General features: G+C 35.8%; 1 protein-coding gene across 6 annotated transcripts in view; it reads right to left on the bottom strand.

Moving 5' to 3' along the window:
- LOC123532089 (calcium permeable stress-gated cation channel 1-like) overlaps positions 1-23,802 on the bottom strand; it is a 156,243-nt gene that overhangs the window by 120,024 nt on the left and 12,417 nt on the right. For 5 of the 6 annotated variants that reach the window (XM_053552706.1, XM_053552720.1, XM_053552725.1 and 2 more), the window contains exons 3-8: positions 21,717-21,799; positions 18,731-18,775; positions 6,711-6,801; positions 3,255-3,292; positions 780-919; positions 240-291 (exon numbers count right to left, since the gene is read on the bottom strand). In XM_053552706.1, the coding sequence (XP_053408681.1) occupies positions 240-291; positions 780-919; positions 3,255-3,292; positions 6,711-6,801; positions 18,731-18,775; positions 21,717-21,799 (449 nt within the window). The remainder of the gene's footprint in view (positions 1-239; positions 292-779; positions 920-3,254; positions 3,293-6,710; positions 6,802-18,730; positions 18,776-21,716; positions 21,800-23,802) is intronic. The other variant, XM_053552722.1, reaches the window with a different exon arrangement.

Genomic DNA, 23,802 nt, shown 5'->3' with positions numbered 1-23,802 from the left:
TTGCCACTAAATTCTGTGAAATATTTTGGTAGGTATTTACACCAAGACAGTTGCAGACTACACAATTAGCCTTTTTCTAGTAACAGATTAAACTACTTTTATTTGTCTCAAGGTAATAATTAGTCTTCTTTATTTTTGTTCCAGTGAAAATAAAAGGTCTGCCTAGTTTGAAAACACATTTTAATCATTCCAGTAACACTTAGAAGTACTCAGTCAAATATATTCTAAAATCATCTTACTTTGCATCCAGGTTAGCTATTGTTGTATGTCCAAAGTCAGTGGCATTTCCAACTGTAAAAAAATATGGAAAATATTTGGAACAAAAAAAACAAAACAAGCACACTCGCCAAATTTTCAGCAACTATCAACAATATTAAGTTGTTGAATAGTTGTGAATGGCATCGGACACTTTGAAAAGTGAAAAGACAGAAAGCGATTGGAGTGCATGTTTATTTTGATGCAAGATGTATGCATGTTATAATGGTAGTTTATATTTATTCTGTAAATATATAAATAGAAATCATATTTAACAATACAGGCTGTCACTGACAATATTTTGGACTATCCCGTTGGTTACTGATCTTGGCCAAGATAGTATATCCATAAATATTCTAACATGGTTTTGTGAATAGTGGAAAAGAACCTAAACACAGTTACAATGCTTTAATTGTCAGATAAACTTGCCGTTAGAATCAATAAAAGTTGACAGGTATTTTTTTTGGCAGTTAACAGCATATACAAGCATACTGCTTTTACACATCTGACTCAAAATAACTTACTGTAAGTGCCTGTGAAGTTGACAGGTATTATAATGGCAGTTGACAGCACACATACAACAAGCACATACAGCAGAATATAACGTTGAAATGTGATATACTGTAAAGCATCTTGGCCACATTTCTTCACTATGTCAGAATCCCTGAAAGAATATTTCATTAAATATTGAACAGAAACTTCGCAATATGTCTCAGTACAACAAAAACTGTCTGCACTTTTGAAAAAAGTATTTACAGCAGAATTATATTTGCCATGGTTTTATTTAATCCTTATCATCGGACACAAGCCATTCTGATCAAGATCTGCACTGTTGGCCATTCAGTTGGTATGTATTGGTAAGCACCCCTTTTAACAGTTAATGGTACTATCCAAATTGAAAGATGGACAAGTTCATTATAGAAATTTATCAGGGTAAGGGTTAAACAGTCTAAATATTTACAAGCATCATATCTTTCAGTATAAACAGTTACGTCAGTCACCAACATCATTACGGCTACTGTCTCTCAAAAAAACTCAATTTACTTACTGAGTCAGTACAGCATGAACTTCATACATAAATATAAAAAATTATACACTTCTTCAAGACTGTCTTTCCTTCATGTTAAGGAATTTCAAACTATTATTTTGCAGGGCTTTCATTTATACAAATATTTAACCAATTTTGACCATGGACACTCATCTTCAAACCTATTCTATTGGGAAGCTGCCATTTACATTGATTTCCCCATGCAGTTGAATTTAGGGCAAGGGGGTTGGAATGCCATAAACCTATTTTAACCCCAAAGATTTAAAAAATCTGGGGAACTGGGGACATTTATGTTTAACAATATCTTACTATTACGCATGCTGAGACCTGTTGCAAAATACACATTTCTTATTTTGCAAAATGAATCGAGGGTGGTCATATTGACCCAAAGCCGAAGGTGGTCATATTGACCCAAATCAATTTTACCAAATGCTTGATTTCTGTATTGGCCTGGTTTCCTTTTACTGACTGAGTTTTTCATACTGGCCCTGATTTTGGCACATTGGCTCAATCTATTTCATTTAATATGCACTATTTATCAATAACTGTGTCCAATATTGTATATCCAAATAATAAAATAATAACTTTGAATATGAAACTAGTTATTTTTCATCCCTGTTCTAAATGATTCCTGCAGTTCCAGAAGATTGTGAACATCACAAATTCTACTGTATATAATTATGAAGAAGATAAACACATCAAAATAAAGACATCCTTAGAGAATATTGCTACTGACACATTGTGCTGTGGCAACATCGGAAGTCAAGCATCAAAACAGTCTCCAGACTGTATAATTTGATAGGTGGAGACACAGTATCTAGACAGTCCCATCCTGAGGTTTTAGGATACCTAATTTGGATTTTATTTCCAGCTGAGTCTTATTTTCATTGCAGTTTGAACACATTTACATCGGTAATTGGCAAAAATATTTATTGTGGTATTTTCTTGCCAAAAGTAGTGTTAACAAGGCTATTGCCTAGCAATGAATGTCCCCTTCCAGTAGTTGTTTAGATTTACCTAGGACAATGGTATAAACATACATGACGGACAATATTTTTGGACTTTTTGTTGCTATTGCGACCACACAGTTTTCAACAGCAGCTCAATAAGCAGATGAGCATCTTCTCAATATCATCATGCATTATTTCAGGCATGGGCCGGCATCTGGGTAGAACCTCCATCCTTCCACAGGCCAGATGGTTCACATAACCTCCCCAGAAGTGCTCAGACCCATAGCTGAAGGCCTCATATTTAAGCTGGCTAATGATATATATCTCTCTGTATAACAAACAGAACGGCCAAGAAGACCCTGCATTGCTCACCTAACTCACTTCTTACTTATTCAAACTTGACCTAGCTCTCAGAAAGACAACCATTTTGAAAATGTTTCAAAAAGATCAGGTAGAAAAATACCGGTAGGCATTTGTTAGTTTACAAGATTTATTTGACAATGTGACTTACTTCTTTATCTAGTGACCCGGTTTTTAGACCTAGATGACCCAGTTTCAAGCTTGACCCAGATTTCATAAAGACCAACATACACGGTCATAAGACCAGGTAGAAAATATGACTTCTAGAGTGATAACAAGGATTTGCTACAATTTGACCTGGTGACCTAGGTGTTGAACTTAACCTAGATTTAATAAAGACAAACATTCTGTACAGCATTCAAAAAGACCAGGTAAAAATATAGCCTCTTGTTTACTCTCAAGGTTATTCTATAATCTGGCCAAGTGACCTTATTTTTTAACCCAGATGACCCAAATCAAACTTGTCCAAGATTTTACAGAGGCAAACAGTCTGACCAAGTTTCATTAAGCTTGGACCAACTGTGGCCTCTAAGAGTGTTTACAGTACAAATATTTTAATGACTGCCAATGATGGACAATGGCGGTTTGGTTCAGGTGAGAATAATTATATAAGTCAAAATGCTAAGGTTCCAGTTACTTACTTTACTCTGACGAATGCCGTAATCCATGAGCAGAAACCCTGGAAAATAAAGAATGAGGCTGTAAAATGGTTATTGACAATGACGGCACTATCTAATAACACTGAATAGTATTCCTGAAGAAATGAGAAGTAAACAACAGTGTAGACCCTAATAGAATGCTTAGCTTTTTTCCGCAGTCTTTGAATTCCCGGAAGACATAAGAGCTATCTGCATTTATTGAATTACCATAAATAAGATCAGATATTAGGCTACAGAATGAAGTAATGTTTTTATAACGTAAGTGGGAGAAATGTGCAGATCAGAGGGCTGCAGAATGCAAATGTAACGTCTTTTATGACATAAATGAGCAAAATACAGAGCAATTTCTGCAACTGCGTGGTAAGAACGACCAATTTCTTTTTATGAACAATGTGATATTTCTGTTTAAACTCCACAACTATACTGTCTGCTTTCATAGAAAATCATAAAAGATATAACAAGAGCTGTCCGTAAGACAGCCAAGCTCGACTATTCGAAATATTGTCCCAGAAGCAGGAAAATATTACCAAAAAAGGTTAAATATCAAAAGAGTTTTAAGTTCAAAAGGGGGAATAATTTGACCAAAATGCATATCAGTTATGGGACTTGCTGCTATCAACTAGTTTTATAACCCCGAAGGCACATGTGAAGTTTCAATTCAATATCTGTATTAGTTTTGGAGATAGAAACTTGCATGTAAAACTTTAACCAGAATTTTCGAAGTCCAAAAGGGGGCATAATTTGCCCAAAATACATGCCAGAGTTATGGGACTTGACCCAGTGAGGTTGGTAATTGATCTAGAAAAAGAAAAAATAAGTTTCAAATCTATATGCCTTTTAGTAATAGCTGTATGTACTTGCACGCAAAACTTTAACCAGAATTTGCTAAGTCCAAAAGGGGACATAATTTGGCCAAAATGAAGGTCAGAGTTATGGGACTTGCTACTATCAACTAGTTTTATAACCCCGAAGACACATGTGAAGTTTCAATTCAATATCTGCATTAGTTTTGGAGATAGAAACTTACATGTAAAACTTTAACCAAAATTTTCTAAGTCTAAAAGGGGGCATAATTTGCTCAAAAAACATGTCAGAGTTATGGGACTTGACCCAGTGAGGTTGGTAATTGATCTAGAAAAAGAAAAAATAAGTTTCAAATCTATATGCCTTTTAGAAATAGCTGTATGTACTTGCACGCAAAACTTTAACCAGAATTTTCTAAGTCCAAAAGGGGGCATAATTTGGCCAAAATGAAGGTCAGAGTTATGGGACTTGCTGCTATCAACTAGATTTATAACCCGGAAGACACATGTGAAGTTTCAATTCAGTATCTGCATTAGTTTTGGAGATAGTAACTTGCATGTAAAACTTTAACCAAAATTTTCTAAGTCCAAAAGGGGGCATAATTTGCTCAAAGTACATGTCAGAGTTATGGGTCTTGACCCAGTGAGGTTGGTAATTAATCTAGAAAAAGAAAAAGTAAGTTTCAAATCTATATGCCTTTTAGAAATAGCTGTATGTACTTGCACGCAAAACTTTAACCAGAATTTTCTAAGTCCAAAAGGGGGCATAATTTGGCCAAAATGAAAGTCAGAGTTATGGAACTTGCTGCTATCAACTAGTTTTATAACCCCGAAGACACATGTGAAGTTTCAAATCAATATCTGCATTAGTTTTGGAGATAGTAACTTGCATGTAAAACTTTAACCAAAATTTTCTAAGTCCAAAAGGGGGCATAATTTGCTCAAAATACATGTCAGAGTTATGGGACTTGACCCAGAGAGGTTGGTAATTGACCTAGAAAAAGAAAAAATAAGTTTCAAAGCTATATGCCTTTAATTGATGGCTGTATGTATTTGCATGCAAAAACTTAACCAAGGTGTGACGCCGACGCCAGGGTGAGTAGAATAGCTAGACTATTCTTCGAATAGTCGAGCTAAAAATACGGTTCTAACTTGTTGGGTCGGCTTTCAAAGAAAATCATATAAGATATTAAAATACAGTACTAGTAAGTACCTGTTTTTCGAAGTGTTAGATTTTGTACTGTAATGACTGAATAGTTTGACTGAATACTGTGAAATCATTTAATTTTGTGGGCACAAAATTTGTGGTTTGTGTCAAAATGGTTATTTCTTGGGGATATTAATTTGTGGATTATAACTTCAGTACATGCAATGAGTGAAAATTCTACTTTTTTGTTCGGATCTAATTTCACAGATCTACTCAACTATGAAATGCAAAAAAATTTGTATCCCACAAATATTAACCTTCAGCCTGCTGGCAGCAGGTGATTCTGTCTCGGCGACCAGTACAGACCAAAATCAACCTGCACGAACATGGTCTGCACTGTTCGCTATTCAGTCAGTACAGTAAATTTTCAGTGAACACCCCTTTGAATAATAAGTAGTACTGCCCAAATTGGATGATGGGCCAGTTCATTTTAGAAATTAAGAAGGGTAAAGATTAATGATTACACAGTGACCTTTTATCCATAATAAATAGTTTCCGTGACTGGATTCTGTACCATTGCCCATTTGGTCAACGTAAGAAACAGACAACTTCTCCATATGAATCACAGGTAAAGGACAAAATTAATTACTTCAGATATATCTTCTGTCAAACTGTCAAGGAGAACATTTGCATCATGTACCCAGGGATCTAACTCAAGGCCTCTCTATCCAACATCTTATGCTCTACCTTACTTGTTTTTGTTTTAAGTCAAACCAACACATATACCCATCTACAAAGACCACCCTTCGGAGAGCCAAAATGTGGTCTTTGTTGGGAAGTGGTCTTTATTCACAGGTTAAAATACACTGTAAATGTTAAAATGGGAAACAAAACACATGGTCTTTAGAGACAGGTGGTCTCTGTTCAGAGGTGGTCTTTAACACAGGTTTGACTGTGTATGTCATATGACAACTTTCCATCTTTTGATGAAGGAAGAAGACCCCAGGTTCCCCTCCAGGCATTATTTCAAGCTCTGACATGCACCTGGCTAGAACCACTACTGTAAAATCATTTAATTTCGTGGGCATGAAATTTCGTGGTTTTGGTCAAAATGGCAATTTCGTGGGGATATGAATTCTTAGATTTCATCTTTTGAACATAAAATGAATGGGGAGTTTACTTGTTCGTTGGGATTAAATTTCGTGGATCGACTCAATAACGAAATCCACGAAAATTAGTCCCCCACGAATATTAATGATTTCACAGTAACCTCCTGTAAGTCAGCTGGTTGCTTCCTCACATGAAAGAATCATACACCCCAGGCAAGGTTTCAAAACTCACAGTGATGAGGAGCAAGTGATTCAAAGTAAGCTACCTTAACCACACGGCAATGGAGGTCCCAGGCACTCAACCAAGCGGGCTGATTTGAAGTAGTAATGGTAGGTCAGACAGTATGACATATCAGATGATATGGGTAGACAAACTCACCCTATCTTGAGCATGAAGCTGTGAATCCAGAGACTCCATGGATCCATGTAGCCGGTTCCCTTCATGCTCTCCATAAAACAGTGACGTCCATCTGAAACAGGAACCAGAATTTAAATTTTGTTGCAATTTAGAAGGCAACAGTTATCATATATCATAACAACAACAGTTTCATTGTTTAATGCAATTTCAAGTTTTAATATTCATATTTAATTTAGCTATTGACGTAATGTATCAGATTTAAAATTTAAGATTAAGTTTGGTTATATTATTGATTTACTACCCCTGTAACACTGTTCCAAGGAAAAGTTTAGAGAATTTTTAAGTTCAAAAGCTAGGAGTCCGGACAAACTCAAACAAAGTAATTAATAAAGAAAACAAAACTGTTAATGTAGTTAATTAATAAAGAAAACAAACTGTAAATGAAATCAATAAAGAAAACAAAACTGTAAATGTAATTAATAAAGAAAACACATCTGGAAATGTAATTTTAAAATAAACAATTGATAAAGAAAACAAACTGTAAATGTAATCAATAAAGAAAATTCATCTGGAAATGTAATTAATAAAGAGAACACATCTGGAAATGTAATTAATAAAGAAAACACAACTGTAAATGTAATTGATAAAGAAAACAAACTGTAAATGTAATTAATAAAGAAAATGAAACTGTAAATACAAATATAAAACACGGTCTGAGTAATTTTCAATTGGGTATGGAATACATTGGTTGTGTTAAAGAGTTACCATAGAGACTCCGAAATTCTTCAAAAACACAATGTATTTATATCAAAATGAAAACTGCAAAAACCATGATTCATTTCAACTCTTGTTGAACAGTGGGCACATGAACAATTTAATTAGATAAAACCTTCACATCTTGTCTACTGTACTCACCCATATGACAAACCAGGCAGGAGACTGTAGAAGTATTAGGTAGCACCAAGATCATTTGTTTATTACATTGAATACATAATGATTTGCCTAACGCATCTATAAGATATGATTACAAATTGAAAGTTTCTTTTTATAACCTTATGACTAAGAATTAATTTAAATTTCAAGTTTCTTTTCATAGACTTATCACTGAAAATTTATTACTAATTTCAAGTTTCTTTTCATAGCACCATGGCTGAGAATTAATAATAAATTTCGAATTTCTTTTCACAGCCTTATGACTGAGAATTTATCATAAATTGTAAGTTTCTTTTCATAGACTTATGACTGAGAATAAATAATAAATTTAAAGTTTGTTTTCATAGCACTATGACTGTGAATTTACAGTAAATTTCGTGTTTGTTTTCATAGCTTTTTTACTGAGAGTTTATACTTATAATTTAGTATTCATTAACCTGTAAAATACAAAGATCAGCATGCAACTTTATAGAAAGATTAGAACCAAAGCTGAAAGAAAATAATGTAACGATAACAGTGACAAGCCATAAATTAATTTTATATTGCTAGTAGAAGTAAATTATGCGGAATTTAAGAAACAACAAGAGCTCCACCAAGCAGGGCAGTATACGCCCGAAGGGTTATGTCAGAGGATGGGAGCAAAATTTAAAGAACTTGACTGTTGAAGCCCAAAGGACAGGAACAACAAAGGGATGAAATTCAAAAAAAAATTCTAAGTCCACAAAAAAATCCTTACCAGGTATAGATATGTCAAAATACGCCTAAAAATTGGAGGTCACCATCCATGTTATACCACAGAAAAATGGTCTCGGTTTTTCCCTATGGCCAACAATTTGTTTGTTTGTTTGTTTTGAGTTTAACGCTGTTTTTCAACAGTATTTCAGTCATGTAATGGAGGGCAGTTAACCTAATCAGTGCTCCTGGGTTCTGTACCAGTAAAAACCTGTTCTCCGCAAGTAACTGCCAACTTCCCCACATGAATCAGAGGTGGAGGACGAATGATTGCAGAAACGATGTCTTTTATCAAATCGTAACGAAGAACATAAGCCCCGCCCAGGGATCAAACTCACAACCCCACGATCCGTAGACCAACGCTTTTCTACTGAGCTAAGCGGAAGGGCTCTACAGCCAATGATAAAAATGTTACAAAATAAGCTTTTTATAGTAACATAAAAGGGAAGTAATTTAAAAAAAAAATATTATTGTAAATGAACAAAAAAGGGATCTGCCAAATAACAAGAGATCACAGAGTGATCTTGGCGCCCACCAATGTGCCATTTTGAGTGTTCCAAATTTCAAGACTTATTGACTAGCTCAAGGTCAAATTTCATTTCCGTACACAACACTGTGCATGTGGTCCAAATTCGAAAGCTGTAGCTTGAGAAATGTGAAAATAGGTCACTAGATAAATTTCAACGACAAAGTTCTTTGTACACAAAACTATGCATGTGCATCAAGTTTGAAGGCTGTAGTTTGAGAAATCTGAAAGTAGGTCATTAGGTCAATCTTAAAGTCAAAGTTTATTTCGGTATACAAAACTATGCAAGTGGTCCAAATTTGAAGGCTGTAGCTTGAGAAATGTGAAAGTAGGTCACTAGCTCAAAATCAAGGTCAAATTTGACTTCAGAACACAAATCTATGCATGTGGTCCAAATTTGAAGCCTGTACCTTCAAAAATGTGAAAGTAGGTCACTAGGTCAATGTCAAGGTCAAAGTTTGTTTCGGTACACAATCCTATGCATGTGGTCTAAATCTGAAGCCTGCAGCTACAGAAATGTGAAAGTAGGTCACTAGGTCAATCTTAAGGTCAAAGTTCATTTCGGTACACAAAACTATGCAAGTGGTCCAAATTTGAAGGCTGTAGCTCGAGAAATATGAAAGTAGGTTACTAGGTCTAAATCAAGGTCAAATTTTATTTCGGAACACAGAACTATGCATGTGGTCCAAATTTGAAGCCTGTATCTTCAAAAATGTAAAAGTAGGTCACTAGGTCAATGTAAAGGTCAAAGTTTGTTTCGGTACATAAAACCATGCATGTGGTCCAAATTTGAAGGCTGTAGCTTGAGAAATGTGAAAGTAGGTCACTGGGTCAAAATCATGGTCAAATTTCATTTTGGAACACGAAACTATGCATGTGGTCCAAATTTGAAGCCTGTACCTTCAAAAATGTGAAAGTAGGTCAATGTCAAGGTCAAAGTTTTTTTCAGTGCACAAAACTATGCATGTGGTCCAAATTTGAAGGTTGTAGCTACAGAAATGTGAAAGTAGGTCACTAGGTCAAAATCAAGGTCAACTCATGTCAAGGTTTATCTTGCCACTCAAAACTATACCTGTGGCCCAAATTTGAATGTTGTAGGTTATTGACAAGAAGTTTTTAAAAGCTTTTCCCTATATAAGTCTATATGAACCATGTGACCCCCAGGGCGGGGTCATATTTAATCCTAGGGGGATAATTTTAACAAACCTGGTAGAGAACTACTAGATGATGCTACATTACAAATATTAAAGCCCTAGGCTTTGTGGTTTAGACAAGAAGATTATCAAAGTTTTTCCCTATATAAGTCTATGTAAACCATGTGACCCCCAGGGCGGGGCCATATTTGACCCTAGGGGGATAATTTGAATATTCTTAGTAGAAGACCACTAGATGATGTCACATACAAAATATCAAAGCCCTAGGCCCTGTGGTTTTGGACAAGAGGTTTTTCAAAGTTTTTCCCTATATAAGTCTATATAAACCATGTGACCCCCGGGGCTGGGCCATATTAGACCCCAGGGAAATAATTTGAATCATCTTGGTAGAGGAGCAATAGATGATGCTTCATACCAAATATCAAAGCCCTAGGCTCTGTGGTTTTGGACAAGAAGATTTTCAAAGTTTTTCCCTATATAAATCTATGTAAATTATAGAAATAAACAAAGGGCCATAACTTATTAAACTAGAAATGTGTCCATGGGACACAGATGCCCCCACTACATGACATTAAAATGACAATTTTTTCCCAGGTCAGGGGCCAGAACTCCTACAATACTGAATGAATCCGGATGCGAAACCCCAGGTGCACAACTGCACATGCTGACCAACATTCCTGTAAACTTTGGTGACTCTAGGTCAAATACTTTTGGAGCTACGCACAACACAACATTAAAATGACCCATTTTTAACTAAGTCAGTGGCTGTAACTCCTACATGACTGAATGAATCCAGACGCAAAACCCCAGGTGCACAACTGCATATGCTGACCAACATTCCTGTAAACTTTGGTGATTCTAGGTCAAATACATTTGGAGCTATGCGCGACACAACATTAAAATGACCAATTTTTTACTAAGTCAGGGGCCATAACTCCTACATGACTGGATGAATCCGGACGCGAAACCCCAGGTGCACAACTACACATGCTGACCAACATTCCTGTAAAGTTTTGTGACTCTAGGTCGTATACTTTTGGAGCTAGGCGCGACACAACATTAAAATGACCAATTTTTACAAAGTCAGGGGCCATAACTTCTACATGACTGAATGAATCAGGACGCGAAACCCCAGGTGCACAACTACACATGCTGACCAACATTCCTGTAAAGTTTTGTGACTCTACGTCAAATACATTCAGAGCTACGCACGACACAACATTTTCGGAAGGACGGACGGACGGACGGACGGACGGACGGACGGAAGGACGGACAGACAAGAGCAAATCTATATGCCCCCTCCCAAAGTGGTGGGGGCATAAAAATTGTTGAACCAGTCTGAATTTCAGGGGGACACAACTGGGGTACCAATGCATCATTCTGACAAAGTTTGGTCAAAATCCCCCTGGTAGTTTCTGAGGAGATGCGATAACGAGAAATTGTTAACGGACGGAAGGACGCACGGACTGACGGACGACGGACCACGGATGCAGAGTTTTTTAAATAGCCCACCATCTGATGATGGTGGGCTAAAAACAAGAACACCGCAATGCAGAGCAATATACACATGAAACAAAGTCATTTGACCTTTGACCCCTAAGTGTGACCTTGACCTTGAAGCGAGCCAACTGAAACATGAGCTCTGCATGTCGTCTCGATGTGGTGAACACTTGTGCCAAGTTTCTTTGAAATCCTTCAAGCAGTTCAACAGTTACAGAGTGGACACAAAACAAACTCATATGACCTTTGACCCCTAAATGTGACCTTGACCTTGAAGCGAGCCATCCGAAACATGCGCTCTGCATGTCGTCTCGATGTGGTGAACACTTGTGCCAAGTTTCTTTAAAATCCTTCAGGCAGTTCAAGAGTTACAGGGCAAACATGAAACACACTGATATGACCTTTGACCCCTAAGTGTGACCTTGACCTTGAAGCGAGCCATCCAGAACATGCGCTCTGCATGTCGTCTCGATGTGGTGAACATTTGTGTCAAGTTTCTTAGAAATCCTTCAAGGAGTTCAAGAGTTACAGAGCAGATATGAAATTGCTAGCGGACAGACGGACACTGGGGGTATAACATAATACGTCCCTTCGGGCGTACAAAAAGCAGAAAATTAATTCTTCAATGCACAAAATGTTAAGAAGGTGTGAAAAATAATCCATTTTTGGTCATATTTTCATAACATTTTCATTGTCATACAATAAAATTTACACCAAAGCGTTCATTTTGTGATCTAAAACTCTGAAGAATACTGGCATTGTAGTCAATAAATACACAACAAACATGCTGACTGGCCATTAGTGCCCAGTAATTTATTGCTGAAGATAAAAGTAAATCAAAATATTCTGCTTACGTGTCTATAATTATGATTGTCTACATTTATGTAGTCAGCGGTAGAACAAGATATGGAAAAGCTGACCCAAATGAACACGACTTAGGATCAAATATTTCTGACATGCGACATTAATTCTCCCGAGATATAACCATAATTGGAACTCCTACAATGTCCGAGTTCAGCTGATTTCCATCATCAATTCTCTTTAAACTGCAAGCTTACAGACTTTGTTCTAAATAATAAGAGCTGTTTGTTGACAGCATCAATTCTCTTTAAACTATATAGAGACTGTTATAATAAACAAGTGATAAAAGTTTCAAAGCCATATGTCAAACAGTTTACACAAAATATGAACTGGTACGAAAAACTTAACCATGATTTGTAAGTTAAAAGGAGCCATAAATTCAGTCAAAATACTTGATTGAGATATGTACTCTTGCCTAAAACTGGAAATGGTGATGGTTCACAAGTGTTGAAAGTTTCAAAGCTTTATCTCAAAAGGTTTTGCCAAAATGTGGACTGGTACGAAAAACTTAACCAAGGTGTGACAACCGATGCTGTGGTGAGTAGGATAGCTGTATTTATTCTTTGAATAGTAGAGCTAAAAACACTGGATGTGAACTAACATGGCAATTTAACTACACAAATATTGAGTTGTTGTTTTAAAGTTACAACAACAAAATGTCATATGGTGCCTTTTCAGCTAAAATGGTGGAGGAAGACTCCCATATCCATTTGTATATTGTATCAGGCAAATCAAGCAACTGGTTTGAACCATTAATAATTCTCAAGCCAGCTAGATATATGTTCCCAAGCAGCCGACTTTGAACCCACTTGTGAAAGATAAGCAATTTGAAAATCAGCTAACTTGACCATTCAGCCATGGACGTCCACTTCAGGCAAAAATGAGAGAGGTGGGGGTGACTAGGTAAGGACTTTGTCGGAGTATAAATCATGATATGCAACTTTAGTGATTTTACAGAGTTGATAAAAGAAAAGATGATGTAATTCCGATCAATAAATCTTCATGAAAACCATGTCCAAATATTTATTGCCATTAAACTAACCTTTACATGACAGAATCAATAACAAACTTCCTTTTCAAATGGTTATTCCTGGGAATATTGATATTCTTCACATCTCTTGTTATTTTTTTCCATAATTATGATTAAGTTTGTTCCAGAACAGTTTAGGTGGCAAGTAACATTGTGTTCAACAAGACAAGGATAAAAGCTGTCATTCATTAATAATCTAAATGTTTGCTAAAAAACACATAAGTTTGATCTAAACTGTGACCTGGGGCAAAACAAGATCTGCTTCTTATTTTATACCATCTATTTTCGTACTCCTGACTGCGTATTACATTACTATATTCTATTTGTGCTTACAAGTGACGATTTATATGTTATGTACTTATGCAAAATTTTATGCACTGTATATACCTATTAAAGAATATTTTTTAATCTCCCTATTTAAGATTTTTTTGTTTTGTTTTTGTTGGGTTTAATGTCACACCAACACAACCATAGGTTATATTGCAACTTTCTAGTCCTGATGATGGATGGAGACCCAAAGTGCCATTCTGGGCATTATTGCTGGCAAAGGCCGGCACCTAAGTAAGATCATAGACCTTCAAAAGCCAGCATGACAGCTCCCTCACATGAGAGAATTCTACTCTCTCAAAGTGAGGTTTAATACACTGTGATGAGGGGCAAGTTCTTCAAAGTCAATGACCTAAACCATTGGGCAATGCCTGCCTGCTGGAAATTTGCATGAGTGTGCACAACTGCCTAACAGTTTCATCAAAATTAATTAAAGGGTTACTGTGTTATGTGGGAATTATTTGTTTTAAACAATTAAAGGTCAATATCTCTGAAGTAAATGAAGAGATCCTGATAAAAGTGTGTGTGCACCACAGCCCTATAGTGACTGATATTTGCACTGTGTTTCGTGAAGATCCATTGAATGGTTACTTTTTTGTGAGAATTTATGAATTTTAAAACAAATAAAGGGTTATAACTCTGCAGTTACTAAAAAGATCTTGATAAAAGATGTGCATGCGCCACTGCCCTATAGTGATCTATATCTATCTTAAATTTCATGAAGTTCCATCAGTGGATTATTTTGCTATGTGGGAATTTATGAACAGTTAAACAATTAAAGGGCAATAACTCTGAAGTAATCCTAATAAAACTGATGATGCACCACAGCCCCATAGGCTATAGTGACCTACATTTTTATAGGCTATAGTGACCTACATTTGTGTAGTTTCATGAAGATCCATCAATAGGTTACTCAGACACAGTCAAAAATCCCAAATTTTTACTAGATCAATGGGAAAAACTCATCTTTACTTGGTCATTGTGGATAGTACTACATGTGAGCAAAGGCCATGTGCAAGTAATTATGTGAGATTTAGTGACTCTAGTTAGAATACTTTTTGAATTTTCTATTCCAGAAAGATAGACAGATGGACAAACAACACCTAATATGTATCCCTTGGCCTTCGGGGTAGGGTTGGGATTGGGGATATAATAAAACAATCATGGATATTACCTACAGTGTTCATTAACTTATGCAATAACAATACTATCATGAATATTACTCAATGTTCATGAATACTACTCAGTGTGTTCATGAATATCATGAATATTACTCAGCATTTTTATGAATTTACAAAAACAAAATTATCATGAACATTACCCAAACTACAGAAGCAATATCTTAAAATTCATTATATTTTCATTGACAGAAATATCCTAGTTTTGTGAAGTGGACTTAACAGAAAAACTCTCTTTAATTACAACTTTCATCTGTTTAAACTTCAAGGCAAGTAATTGTCTTCTAATTTTAATTTTTTACTATTGGAATCTATTTATTTCGTTGGGTTTAACATTGCACCAACACAATTATAGGTCATCTTATCATGGCCACTTTCCAACTTTGATGGTGGAGGAAGACCCCTGGTGCCCTCCATGCATTATTTCATCACAAGCGAGCACCTGGGTAGAACCATCGACCTTCTAAGCCAGCTGGATGGCTTCCTCACATGGAGAATTCAATGCCCCAAGTGAGGCTCAAACCCACAGAGATGAGGGGCAAGTGATTTGAAGTCAGCAACCTTAACCACTCGGCCACGGAGGCCCCCTTTACTACTGAAACAGGCAAACCTCCAAAAGAAGGCCAAGGTCATGCACTCTTTTATGTTTTTTTATTCAGACATGCAAAAATGTCTCCTGACTCTATTATTCTGCACTGATAAATGGTCAGATAATTTTTAATCGAAAAATATTTCTTACACAACAATATATCTGGAGTTGCATTAAATTGTCTGCAAAACTTAGGATGATTTACTGCAACATAAAATCTTCTCACATTCTGTAGAAATTGAAAATTTCCTGGGCATCAGGTACATAAATCTTGAAAATAAGGTTTAATAGCACAAGCTTCTGTCAGCTTTAAATGCATGCAAAATCGGATTTTATTTCCAAATTAAAACAAAGTGCATATTAAATTCAGAAAAGAAAATATGCCAGATTTCTGTTTCATATTAAATTCAGAAAAGAAAATATTCTAGATTTCTGTTTCATGAGGGACAATAGTCAATTACTACTCTAAAACTAGTTCCTAATAATTTGAAGTTTAAAAGCATTTTGTTGGATAACTTGCTGAAATATGTTCTTAAAAAAATATTACAGAAATATAATTCATTGACAAGTAAATAATGTCTTGCTGGGCTGCAGTGAAAACTATTTACCAAAGGACATGGAGGGACATCCAGCTGAATTCAATTATTTCCGAAGAACGCAATTTGAAAGTTAAAATGATTGATTCTCTTCATCTTAATTCTGGTTTACGACCGAAAGGGAACTTTTTAAGCCACAGGATAATATACAGACTACTGACTGGCTACCTGACTGAAAACCAGGTATATAGCTCAAACTGTAGACTGGCAGCAATAGAATATTTTGGCATTATTCTGCATTACACAGACATTATGTTGCCTGTCGTCTGTGTAAGTGCATAGCCATTAGACAGGAAACCAGACATCAGAAACTGTTGTGACTTTATTTACAGTATATTATATTCAAATGAAATTTTAGAGAGCTATCTAACAAAATAGAATGTACATGCACACAAAAGATATAAGATTTTCTGGAAGCACAGAGCATCCAAAACATAGCCATAGAGCCATGCATCACAAAGTAAGCCTGCAACAAAAAGTATTACTGTCTGTGCTTTTTTTTTTCACATTGACACAGCAAAATGAAAATTTTGCATTTGAGATTCTAAGTTTCAGGCTTAAAATGTTAATGAATACTGACCTAGAAGAGTATGTTTTCCAAGGAAATGTTAATATGACAATTAAAGTTGCTGTCATAATTTTTTAGCTCCCCTGAACCAAAGGCTCAGGGTGAGCTATTGTGATTGCCTTATGTCTGTTGTCAAAAGTTGTTAATATCTTCAACAGTTTGACTGTTAGCACACTATAAGTAGGGGAATAACAAGAAAACAAAGAGGGTATGCTAGATAAAAATAGGAAAATAATTTGACCATGACAAGCTGAAGGAGGACTGACAACGAAAGTACTCTGGGACCAACAGTACATGAAGCAACTGCAAAACTTGACAGTGAGCTGTTATTAGTAAGAAAAATAAGACAGGGCAAAAAAACACTTAAAAGAAAATATTAACAACTAACAGTTAGAAGTACAAATATCAAACTGCAACAGCAGTAAGATAAACCATGAACAGATGGAGAAGTCAACTGTAACTAGGGATAGGGAAAAGTCAGTTGCAAGATTAAAAGATATTACAAAATGTACAGGAACAGTTTAAGCAGTCAACAGTAACAGATGTGAAACTGACTTGGAGAAGTCACAGGCAAGAGAAAAAGATACATTGCTGGAGAAGAAAGAGTTAAGTACACTGATGGCAGTAAGCAGAACAAAATGTAATGCTGACAATGAGCACTCATTAGAAAGGATTAAAAGGCTGATGGTTCGTAAACAGCTAATGACAGTGAACAGTACGGAGCACACTAGGTAAATCTCGTGGTGAGTAGTGAGACAAGCAAATAACATAGACTATGAATAGACGGAGAAGTACAATTAGAGCACAAACGATAACATGAGGGAGGATTTATAATACTAACAGCATACAGAGGAAACAAAGAAAAGCAGATACAGTAAAAGGTTACACACGGAGACTCTACATGGAGAAATAAAAGGAGAGACTTGTATAGGAAAATATTATGTCTGTTTGCTTGTGCTTCTTCAATGTCTATCCTCTTCTAGCTAGACTGCATGTGTCATTAAGGAATAATGTCATATATGTATGAGGATAATGATGCAAGATACAGACATCAGATAAAGAGCGTCTTTCCTTCCACAACTTCTCTCTAAGATGTAATCAATGTCTCTAGCTACTCATCATTCCCCCTCGAATAGACAAAATTATCTTCACCATTTCTTCTACATTAGGGAATGGTAATTCATTACACCTTCTCCTTAGTGATCTACTCTCTCAAACAAGCAAAATGGGAATGAACTGTTCTGTCATACTGGTAATATATTGGACAAGTGTTTGCAAAAAAAGAGGCAATGCCTGGTACTGGATACCATAAAAGCAGAAATTTTCACGAGGGTTTAATTTTCGCTATATCAATATTAATCCTCGCGTAAATATTCACCATCAGTATAATTCAAATTCAAGTAGGGTACCATTTTATAATTTCGTGAATATTAAACCTCGCAAACATGCTCAAAATTCCAAATTCGCAAAATTTAGAACCAGCGAAAATAAGTGCTTTTACAGTAGTATCTGAGTTATAGTTTCCTAGAATTTCCAAAACAAATGATACTGAAACAATCAAAAGTGGATTAGATTTTAAAAAGCAAAGAAATTTTGAAACTCGGAGAATATTAGGACCCAGTTTTCTTCTTATTTCACCTATTTTCTAATATTTTCTTTATTTAGTAGTTTTATGAAAACCATACATCATTTTATAGTAGCAAACTATTCTGTTATTAAGTAATAAGAAAGATTGAAAAGATGTTATTTCAAATATCTTTTAAAATTTTTTTACAAAAATTTGCCTAAGATCAACATGGACTTCTTTCTTAACAGATCATTTGGCAAAGCTTTGAAAACCAAGGAAATGTCGGGAAGACACAGTATATTTATCATTTTTCCATTGACCTAATTTCTAAGCAGAAATATTTTCAGTTCTGGCATATCAACTAACCAGTAAGCCACTTAAACAGAAAAATTCCTTCCAGCTAATATTAGTATACCCTTATTCCAAGAAAGCAAGCAGCTAAATAGATGGGGGTGGATTTGTAAGAAAAATGGTATTTACACATTGTATTTATTCTCTTCGGAGGCCCTAGGGGATAATTCCTGGCTGTAGAAGATAATGAGAACAAACAGTTAAACATAAAGTAACAAAAACATAATTCTTACTATCATAAAATGGAAACAACTGACAGTAATGAAACATAATTTTGACACAAGCTACAGTTTATCAAGTTATTCTAAAATGATGTCTTCCTGCAATAAAGTTATCAATCAGTCATTAGATTAAATCTAATGAGAAAACCAACATAGTGCATTTGCAACCAGCATGGATCCAGACGAGCCTGCGCATCTGCGCAGTCTGGTCAAGATCCATACTGTTCGCTAACGGTTTCTCTAATTGCAATAGGGTTTGAAAGCGAACAGTATGGATCCTGACCAGACTGCATGGATGCGCCAGCTGGTCTGGATCCATGCTGGTCACAAATGCACATTGTTGCTTTTCTCATGGTGCAGCTCAATTTTATTTTATATATTCCATTTACAATGCGATGCCTTATTTCTTCAAGGAGAACCTGTTCTTTACTAAAGTTAAAAAGACCTTTGTTCTTTATACTTGTGACAATCACAAGAAGAAACTTCTGGGAAAATTATCTGAAACTGTCTTAGAAATAAATGACATTTTCTCTTTGAAAAATATGTCTTTCTAACTTTTTGTAAGTCTTGAAATAAATCAGTCAAAAGCCCTGAAAACAAGTGTCGACATTTTAACACAAATCTAATCAACTTCAAACATCGTTTTCAAACTAAGTGCCTATTTCCAAGGTCTTTAATACGACAACACAAATTAACTTTAGCAGTGATCGATCGAAAACTTCTATTAAGAAATATCATTACTGTTACTTGTTATATACACTTTCTTCAACTGAGAAAAAAAACTTTTCTGAAGCAAAAGACTTTAAGTCAGGGTTATAAATGATAGATAGTATCTTTATTCCAGGAAACATCATACCAGAATAAAGTGCATACAACAGCCTGACAATATCATACAGTATAAAATAAAACTTGAGTGACTTAAACTTTAAAGAGGAAACTTACTATCAAGCTTAGACAAGAAGCCCAAATGGGCCTAAGTCGCTCACCTGAAGAGGACCTTAACCATCTGACCCTAAAAGGAGCCAAACACCCCAAACTGAAAAATTTATGCAAGGACCTTATATTGATGCCACAGACCAGGTTTGATGAAGATCCACTGAGTGGTTCACGATAAGTAGTCATTAAAATGTATTTTTACTTTTAGCCCTAGCAACCCCTAAAAGGGGCCAACTGCCCCCATTTGAACAAATTTGAGAGAGGACCTTATAATGATCCTACAAACCAAGACTGATGAAAATCTAGCCACTCTGTTTAAAGGTATTTCTAGTTTTATCTCTAGCAGCCCCTAAAAGGGGCCAGGTGTCCCTAATTGAAAAAGTTTGGTAAAGAGCCTTATAATAATGCTACAAATCAAGTTTGATGAAGATCCATCAAGCAGTTCATGAGAAGAAGTCTTTTGAAGGCATTTACATTTTTGTTCTAGTGGCCCCTAAAAAAGGGGACCGACTGCCCCCATTTGTATAAATTTGGGAGAGGATCTCATAATGATGCTACAGACCAAGTCTGATGAAGATCTATCAAGCGGTTCATGAGTAGAAGACTTTTAAAGTAATTTCCTTTTTTAGTTCTAGTGGGGGCCACTAATGGGGCCAAGTGCCCCAATTTGAACAAAAATGGGAGAGGACTTCATAATAATGCCACAAACCAATTTTGATGAAAATCCTTCAAGTGGTTCATGAGAAGAAGTCATCTAAAGGTAATTCGTATTTCGGCTCAAGCGGCCCCTATAAGGGGCCAAGTGCCACCATTGAATAAAATTGGGAGAGGACCTTAAAATGATGCTACAGATCAAATTTTATGAAGATCCATTCAGTGGTTCATGAGAAGAAGTCTTTTAAAGGCATTTATATCTTTAGTTCTAGTGGCCCCTAAAAGGGGCCAAGTGCCCCCATTTGAAAAATTTTGGGAGAGGACCTTATAATGATGCGATAGATCAAATTTGATGAAGATCCAGTAAGTGGTTCATGAGAAGAAGCCTTTTAAAGGCATTTCTATTTTTAGTTCTAGCGGCCTGCTAAAAGGGGCCAGGTGCATCCATTGAATGAAATTGGGAGAGGACCTTATAATGATACTACAGACCAATTTTGAGGAAGATCCTTCTAGTGGTTCATGAGAAGAAGTTGTTTAAAGGTATTTCTACTTTTTGGCTCTAGCAAGGGGCCAAGTGCCACCATTTGAACAAACTTGGGAGAGGATCTTATAATGATGCTACAGACTGAATTTGATGAAAATCCTTCAAGCGGTTCATGAGAAGAAGTTGTTTAAAGGTATTTCTAATTTTGGCTCTAGCTGCCCCTAAAAGGGGCCAAGTGCCCCCATTTGAACAAACGTGTGACAGGACCTTATAATGATGCTACAGACCAAGTTTGATGAAGATCCATCAAGCAGTTCATGAGAAGAGTTTTTTTTAAAGGCTTTTCTATTTTTAGCTGTGGCAGTGAACCATTTGAAAAAACTTGATAGAGGGCCATGCCAGGATGCTACTGACCAAGTTTGGTGTAATTCTGACCAGTAGTTTCAGAGGAGAAGATGTTTAAGTGACTATGTGGATGACGGACGCCGGACCATCCACCTATACTAATAGCTCACCCTGAACCTTTGGTTCAGGTAAGCTAAAAATACTTCTTAATTGCAGCTAAAAACAGCCTTTAGTACATTTTTCTTGTAAAGGTATCTGCTTTTCTAAAGTTCCAGTCAATTGTGATTTGAATTTGAAGATTAGCAACAACAGAAAAAACAATTCAACCAATCAATAAAAATTATCTTTCTGTTTGAATAAAATAAACCAGCCATGTTCAATATAAGCAAAATTTGACAGGCAAACACCATAAAAACTTCACAACAGTTACAATAAAAAAAGAGTTACTGAGAACAGACATAACAATATATCTTACTTTTCTTCCTGTCGGCTGACAAGTGCAATTCTTCCATAGTCCCAGGCTACTCTCCTCAATACAGCAAACAGTATCAGCAAAACCTGCCAAATATCAATTTCTTTCATGTAATTTTTCAAACAGTGCTCATTAGTTATTTCAGTTACTGAGTTCAATATGACATTAACTTCAAATTAATCACGATCTTCTTTACATGTACATGGATAACAAGAGCTGTCAGAGGACAGCAACGCTCAACTATTCAACAGCCTTGTCAATTGAATGAAGACAAAAGTCGAAAAAGGGGCATAATCTTGTAAAAATGCAAAATAGGGTTATGGAACCTGCACAGTGCATATCAGCTCATGACAGTGGACAAGTGTGTGAAGTTTCAATCCATTCCCATTAGTGAGTACTGAGATACCAGCTTACATACAAAACCTTAACCAAACATTTCTAAGTCGAAAAAGGGGCATAATTTTGCAAAAATGCAAAGTAGAGTTATGGGACCTGTGCATTACATGTCAGATCATGACAGTGAACAAGTATGTGAAGTTTCAATTCATTCCCATTAGTGGATATTGAGATACCAGCTTACATACAAAAACTTGTAATAATTTTGAAAAACAAGAGGGCCATGATGGCCCTATATCGCTCACCTGTTATCATTGTACTTGAGGACAAGAAGGTCCTCAGAAAAAATATCTAAGTCCAAAGGACAGGAACAACAAAGAGAAGAAATTTAACCAAAAAGAAAAAAAATTCTTACAAGGTATAGATATGTCAAAATACACCTAAAAATTGGAGGTACCATCCATGCTGTACCACAGAAAATTGGTCTCGGTTTTTCCCTACGGCCAATAATAAAAAAGTTACTAAAAATAAGCTATTTATAGTAACGTAAAAGGGAAGTAATTAAAAAAAAAAAATATTGTAAGTGAACAAAAGAAGGATCTGCCAAATAAATCTGTTGACATAAATGAAATTTCAGATCAGTATCTTCATTAGTTATGGAGATATACCCATTTTAATTTGAAATAAAGGGAGGTAATTTGACATAAAATCAGTCCATAGTTATCTACCCTGACTGTCTCAGTCCAACTAATAACAATAATGAAATTTCAAATAAGTCCTATAATAAGTACTTACTGATATAAATCCATTTTGATTACAATCAGGGGAGGTAATCAGATATAAAATAACTCTGGAACCTACGATTGGATCTGATTTGTCATGGAATCCAAGATTTATTGTTGTTGAAGATACTTTGGAAGTTTGTATCAAATAAAACCATAAATGAAGTCTCTATATGGCTGCAAAAGCCAAAATAGCCAATTTTGGACCTTTAAGGGGCCATAACTCTGGAACCCATGAAGGAATCTGGCCAGTTCAAAAAAGGAACCAAGATCTTGTGGTGATACAAGTTGTGTGCAAGTTTGGTTAAAATCAAATCATAAATGAAGCTGCTATTGTGCAGACAAGGTCAAAATAGCTAGTTTTCGCTCTTTTAGGGGCCATAACTCTTGAACCCATTATGGGATCTGGCCGGTTCAACAAAAGAACCGAGATCTTATGGTGACACAAGTTTTGTGCAAGTTTGATTAAATTCAAATCATAAATGAAGCTGCTATTGTGCAGACAAGGTCAAAATAGCTAATTCTGGCCCTTTCAGGGACCATCACTCTGGAACCCATAGAGGAATCTGGCCAGTTCAAGAAAGGAACCAAGATCTTATGGTGATACAAGTTGTGTGCAAGTTTGGTTAAAATAAAATCATAAATGAAGCTGCTATTGTGCAGACAAGGTCAAAAAAGCTAATTCTGGCCCTTTCAGGGGCTATAACTCTGGAATCCATAATGGAATCTGGCCAGTTCAAGAAAGGAACAAAGATCTTATGGTGATACACGTTGTGTGCAAGTTTGGTGAAAATCAAATCATAAATAAAGCTGCTATTGTGCGGACAAGGTAAAAATAGCTGATTCTGGCCCTTTTAGGGGCCATAACTCTGGAACCCATAATGGGATCTGGCCAGTTCAAGAAAGGAACCAAGATCTCATGGTGATACAAGTTGTGTGCAAGTTTGGTTAAAATAAAATTATAAATGAAA

Source organism: Mercenaria mercenaria, chromosome 1 (assembly GCF_021730395.1).
Source record: "Mercenaria mercenaria strain notata chromosome 1, MADL_Memer_1, whole genome shotgun sequence".
Taxonomy (NCBI): Eukaryota; Metazoa; Mollusca; class Bivalvia; order Venerida; family Veneridae; genus Mercenaria; species Mercenaria mercenaria.
This window is presented reverse-complemented; position numbering and strand designations above follow the sequence as displayed.